The 6,873-nt window shown below is 32.4% G+C and overlaps 1 protein-coding gene across 1 annotated transcript; it reads right to left on the bottom strand.

Moving 5' to 3' along the window:
- Positions 1-406: 406 nt before the first annotated feature.
- LOC107908089 (uncharacterized) lies at positions 407-1,171 on the bottom strand. The gene is made up of 2 exons (XM_016835360.1): positions 648-1,171; positions 407-533 (listed from the first exon to the last, which is right to left on the bottom strand). The coding sequence occupies exons 1-2, from the start codon at positions 1,169-1,171 to the stop codon at positions 407-409; spliced, it is 651 nt and encodes a 216-aa protein (XP_016690849.1).
- Positions 1,172-6,873: the final 5,702 nt, after the last annotated feature.

Consider the following 6,873-nt stretch of genomic DNA (forward strand, 5'->3'; position numbering starts at 1 on the left):
GTCATCAATGAAAACCACGACGAATTGATTCAAAAATAACTGAAAAACCCGGTTCATGAGATCCATGAATGTAGCTGGAGCATTCTTCAAAACAAAGGACATAACTAAGAACTCGTAGTGCCCATAACGAGTCCTAAAAGTGGTCTTATGAACATCAACCTCCTTAACCTTAAACTGATGGTACTCAGAATGGATATCCATCTAGGAAAACACAGAAGCCTCACAAAATTGATTGAAAAAATCATCAATCCTAGGAAGTCAAACTTGTTTTTTACCGTCAATTTGTTCAGTTGACGGTAATCTATACACATCCTCATAGTACCATATTTCTTCTTCACAAAAAGACTGGTGCCTCCCACAGAGACACACTAGGATGAATGAACCCTCGATTGAGGATTTCTTGAAGTCACGCCTTTAGTTCTCTAAGCTCCTTCGGTGTCATGTGGTAGGGAGCAATGGACACTAGAGTTGTACCTTGTAGAACCCCAATACTGAACTCGGCCTCCCTATTCGAAGGCAAACGCGGTAACTTCCTGAAAAAAACATTCAAAAATTCCTTAATTGTTTGAATGTTCCCAACAAATCAATCCATGGAAGCTGATTCACATACATAGGCCAGAAAAGCCTCACATCCTTTACGAACCAACTTTTCGGTCATAAAAGCGAAGATTACATTGGATAAGGAATCTCGATGCTCGTCAATCATAATCATTTCCACAACATTCTCAGATCTTAAGATTACTCTCTTAGTAGCACAGTCCAAACTGGCTCGATGCTCCATGAGCCAGTCCATACCTAGAATTAAATCGAATTCCCTGAACGACAACTCCATCAAATTAGCCGAAAACACAACCCTTTGTATCTCCAGCAGTACATTCCTATAAAGCCTATTAACCCGAACTGACTGATCTAGTGGACTAATCTTAGTAATCTCTCTAGAAGTGCTCTCAACAAACATACCCAAATTCACAAAAGTAGAACTAGCTATATAGGAGTGTGTTGATCCTATATCTATCAAAGAAAAATAAGGTGCAGTATGAATGAATAATGTATCGGCAGTAACATTTGCGGTGTCTCTGTCCTCACGGTGTCTAACCGTATATATTAGTGCAGGTTGCCTCGCCTCAATCTGATTAGCACCTCTACCCGGTGCTCTCTGACCTCTGCCCATACCATTACCACCCTGATTGGACCACGACCCTTAGGCGACTATTGAACTATCTACTGAGGCTGAACAAATCCCAAAGCTGAAGCTTGCATCTGATCAGAACACTGTAGACAATCCCTGATGTGGTGCTCCATTGACCCGCATCGCGGACAAGCTCCTAACATCCTCCAACACTCGTCCGGATGGCGTCTACCACAATCTCTACACGACTGAGCCACAGTAAGAGTAACTGGAACCTCAACCCTTGGAGGCCCATCAGATCTAGCCCATTTCTTAGGCCTCTAAGTAGAACCAAAAGGCTGTAAATCCCTCTTATTCTTACCCCTCTCACGCTCCCTATTTTTGCGCTCAACGCGCTTAACCTCCTCAACAATTCTCGCCTTATCCACCAAGAAGGAAAAAACTCGCTCCCTCTACAGAGCTATCAAAACCTTCAGATTATCCCTTAATCCTTTCTCGAAGCGAATGCACTTATCATAATCAATTGATACAATCCCACGAGCATATCTGCTCAGTTTTAGAAATTCGGCCTCATACTCGGCCACAGTCTTGTTCCCCTAAGCAAGGCTTATAAACTCACGTCTAATAGCATCCACATAACTCGCCCCCACATATTTACTTTGGAATAAGCTCTTAAAATAAACCCAAGTAATTTAATCAAGTTGAGTACCCTCCTCAACCGTCACCCACCACTGGTACGCCTCATTGCGAAGTAAAGACATTGCACCCTTCAGTTTCTAGTCGAGGGTGCAGTCAATGTTATTTATTAACCTCTCAGTGGCTTCCAACTAGTATTTGGCCACAGACAGGGTGACTTTTATACCACCCCTAAACAGTTCAACACAATTGGACCAGTGTCGTTCAGTTATAGTTACCAACCCACGACTCCCAGAACCAAAATAGGGCCCAGCAACCCTCTCCAAAACTCTCAGCATGGCTTGGGAAAATACATCGTCCCCAACCGAGCGAATTTGAGACCCAATCTCAGCAGTAGATGTAGTCGATGGCTCACTTGTATCCAGATTGGGCATACTGCCCATCGAGGACGACTCAACTCGAACCCCTCTATGGCACCTGTTGTGCCCGCGGGTACCGCGTCCATGTGATCCACGAGTACTCATCGTAAATATATATCTTATCTACATTCAAAATTTTATGTATCAGTTTCAGTATTTATTTAATAGACATTTTATGCTCAAAAAGTTATCAAAAGGAGTTATAGAGATGTTTCAATCTCTAACTATCACAGTATAGTATTTTTCAAAGTTTTATAAACTAAAGTTTATCTAAGTCAAAAGTACTTACAGGATCAACGTTGAAGACTCGATTTTTCACAGAATTAGTTTTTTTTCAAATTAATACAGAAATGAAATTTACTCGGAAAATGATTTTCACAAAAATTTTGAAACCCAAAATTTTAAAGCCCGAGTTTTGTAACCTGGCTCTGATACCACTAAATGTAGCACCCCAAACCCGGCGTAAACATTATGGCTAAATCTAAAGATGTTACGTAAAATAATTACAAATCCAGTTTTCGTAAATTTCGAAAAGTCTTGTAAAATTTTATTACTTAAAAAACCCTGTTTAATAGAAATAATCTAACTTACTTTTTAGTTGAAAACAATGTTTGCTTATATATATTTTTAAAAAATGAATACTTGGCAGTGGAACTACTCAGATCGTTATGTTTTGAGAAAACCAAGTTTATTTTCTTCAAATCAGTTGTTTCACAAGAAACAAGCATTTTTTATAAAACATTTTAAACAGAATCATGCAAAAATTAAAAATAAAATCCAAAAAAAAACCCAAAAGAGTTCCAAAAGAGTCCAAATATTACAAATTCGCTTAAAACCAAATTTAAAAAAAATTAAATAAAGAAAATTTATCTCAACTGAGCTCCCATGGCATTGACTCGCCTAAGTTTAAGGATGACCTAAAAACATCAGTCAAACAGAAAATGAGTTTTTGAAACTCAGTGTGTAATAAATAACTTAAACAATTATTTTTTATCAGACAGATTTGTCAATAACAAAACATTCCAGAGCAGTACAAATACAAACATATAATCTTACCCCCATCCGCTACACACCAACTTCGATCGTTCCAACACACAATATGGGGTATGAAACACTTTTCCAAACTTTCACACCACTTAGTGTTGATTTGACACTTTACAGAATATTTGCAACTGAGTTGCTAGATAAATAGGTGAATTATCACCTTTTACAGAACACTTGCTCCACATAGCAAAACCCACCCCAGATGCAACAAATGCCCAGATTAAATATTTTACAGTTTGTTTAAGCACATATATATATGCATAACATAATAGATACAAAACATATATAGCATTTTTCAGTTACTCATAACCTTTTACGCAGTTTACTTATCATATGACATTTCAGTTATATGTACAGATATAATAATTTATTCTAACAAAGCCTAGATTAAATAATTTACAATCTATTTAAGCACATACCGACCCACGGAGGGCCCACTGTCGATCAAAATGATGTGTACGACCCTAAGGAAAAATTATGAATTTTGGGCCCACACGATCCAAATGGCCCAGACCATGCGTCACACATGGCCCAACACAAGGCCGTATGGCGTCGACAATAAACATTTTTACCTTTTACTGATTGTTGTTTGTCGTGTTTTTCGATACACACCTAATTTGATTTCGTCGTAATTCCAAAAGTCGAGTAGTCCAAAACCTTATTTAATGATTTACCCCAAACGAAACAGTTGAACACCAAAGAACTTAACTTTTCGAAGAATCAACCGCCTCGCGAACTTCTCCTAAAAGAACTTAATGATTAACATGACACACCACACTCGATTAAACAAAACAAACAAAAATAAAGCAAAACAAGAAGAACCATATCACTTACTGAAGAACAGATTGGCTAAAAATTGACCACATACCCCACCAAAATTGCATGAAAAATGGCACCAACCAAAAGGAATAAAGAAAAATTTGCAAATGATTAAGAAAGAAAAACAAATGCAACAAATCTGGTACTGGTTCCACGTGAAGTAATTTGGGTAGAAAACCAAATGAAAAAAAATGGAAAACATATGGGAATGTGCAAAACTGAAAAGGGAGTTCGGGGATTTGTTAGGATTTTTTAGAGGAAAACAAATAAAGCATTAAAAATAAAATAAAATAAAATCAAAACCAATCCAACTACTTAATTCTTATCAGATTACTCAAAGACCAATTTAATTTAAACCCTATCACTAACAGGTCAACTTGAAAAAAACAAATAAAAACATAGCAAAATCTTCCCACTTTGCTCACTCTGAGACTCAAAGAACATACCCCAAGCACACATTCAAACTCTTAACCACAGAGACAAACACTTTATTATGACATAGCGCAACAAAATCAGAATTCATATTTTGGGCGTTACATGATCATTTTCCTTAAAGTAAACATGAATGTCAATTGCATGTCAGTCTTTTTATTTTGGTCTTAAATTTAAAATGACTTCTATTAAGGGGGATAATTATTCAAAAACAAATTTACCAAATGTTTTGTTATATCAAAAAGGAGGAGATTGTTAAACTAAGTTTTATTTGATAAAATGTTTTGATATAACAAATTACAGTATTTTTTGAATAAAAGTTAAAATGGAACAAAATTGATAAAATGATTCTTCAAATTAAAGTGTAAGAGATAAAATTTTTAATATCTACTTTGAACTCTTAGAAAATTTTTGAAACAACTTTAAAATCAAGTTAAAATGATTTTAAATAAGTTAAAACTTTTAACAAATCTACTTTTCAAACAAGTCAGAATTGCTCCAGGCCAAAAAGTATCGATACCTCTTTGGACAAGTATCGATATTTTTGAAATATCGATACCCTTCAAATAAACGATACCAAATTAGCATTCTGTTTTTCACAAAATCAACTAAGTATCGATCCAGTATCGATACCTTTTTAAAAGGTATCGATAAAATTATTATGGTATCGATATTTAAACTTCAACGGTCATTGAATTTAGCATTTATTACAAAAAAATATCGATACATTTTTATCTAGTATCGATACTCGTTGTTGTAGGTGTATTAAATGCTCTGGTTTTCACATCCCCAACTGCTCTATTAACTACCACAACAACCTCAACGGTTGGAAATCAATTAGGGGTATAAATACCAACTTCTAAAGATCCTACAACAACAAGAAAGCATATTCAAGCAAAAATCATCAATCAAACAACATTTATGCTCAATAGTTCCATAATTCTCTTGTACACACTTGTGAGCTCTTATTGTTTTTCTTTTGCTCAAGTGTATTTTTGTCTATTTATGCTTAATTGGAAAACATTCTGATCTTGTTAGGATTATTTCTTTATTTACTTTTTTGTAATTCCTTGAGAGTGTTTTTCTTAAGATTTGGGTAGAAATCTTAATAGAGTTGTAACATTGTCCTCAAAGGTTGAATAAATTAATGAATTTGGGAAAATTCTTAATTGTGAAAAGCTAAGATAGTGGAGTAGACAATTGGGGTCGAACCACTCTAAATATTTGTGTTCATTGTTTCATATTCTTTCTTTACTTCCACCAAATTTTTTAAAAGCTAATTCACCCCCTCTCTTGGCCATTTCGGTTTGATCAATCAAACTAACAAAATTAAATAAATATATTTTTAAAATGGTAATGTTAAATTTTTAAAATTTATTATATTGAGAGTTTAAATTTTGTAATAATTAAGTGTTTATTGATTTTATATAAAAAAAATATAATCATAAAGATGAGTATTTTAGTAAAAAAGAAAAGTATCTTGGTAAATATTGGTATATTTCAAGGGAAAAAATGGTCTCTAAAATTATGGTTTTGAGTTTTGAACGTTATATTATCATTCAATAAAATTAAATAAATATAAAAAATAAAGTTTGATTTTCATTTTTGTATTTTGGCTTTGAGTGATATTGCTTATGGGCTACCAATTCTTTCCTTTCTAAAGACTTAGAAATATTAACTTAACAAATAATTATAAGTAACAAATAATTAAATTAAAAATTTATTTAATTTAAATTAAATAGGTAAATTATCTTTTTAAATTAATATTAATTTAATTAACTATTTAAAAATAGTTAAATTAAATTTATATATATTTTTTAATATAAAAAATATTAGAATTTATTAATTATTAAAATAAATATTAATCTAGATAATAATATCTATATATTTAAAAATTATTTAAAACTATTTAGTGTTTTAAATTACATGGATTATTATATAAAATTTTTACATAGGGATAAATCTCAAAATTATATATGAACTTTGATTCAATATGCAATTCGATATATATAAATTTTGATTTCGTGTAATTATACACGTGAAATTGTGTTCAAATGTATATATAAAACTTTAATTTTAATTTAATCATACACATTTAAAGAAGCTAATCTTCGATATAACGTGTTTGTATTTCTTTTATTTTTGTACACTAATAAATAAGTATATGTGTATGTATAATGTTTAAAATATGGATACATTGTAGATTTATACTTTTCATTTTGGCAAAATTGATGTAAATAAAATAATAAAATAATTTTAAATAATAAGATATTGTGTATTGGTTAAATTGAATAGTATAAATTATAATGAAAGTGTAATTAAAATATATATATTACTACAAAGAATTGAATAAATGTAAATGATTCTATCTTGAAAACTAAGATTAAGTTTGAT

This window comes from Gossypium hirsutum, chromosome D02 (assembly GCF_007990345.1).
Source record: "Gossypium hirsutum isolate 1008001.06 chromosome D02, Gossypium_hirsutum_v2.1, whole genome shotgun sequence".
Classification (NCBI taxonomy): domain Eukaryota; kingdom Viridiplantae; phylum Streptophyta; class Magnoliopsida; order Malvales; family Malvaceae; genus Gossypium; species Gossypium hirsutum.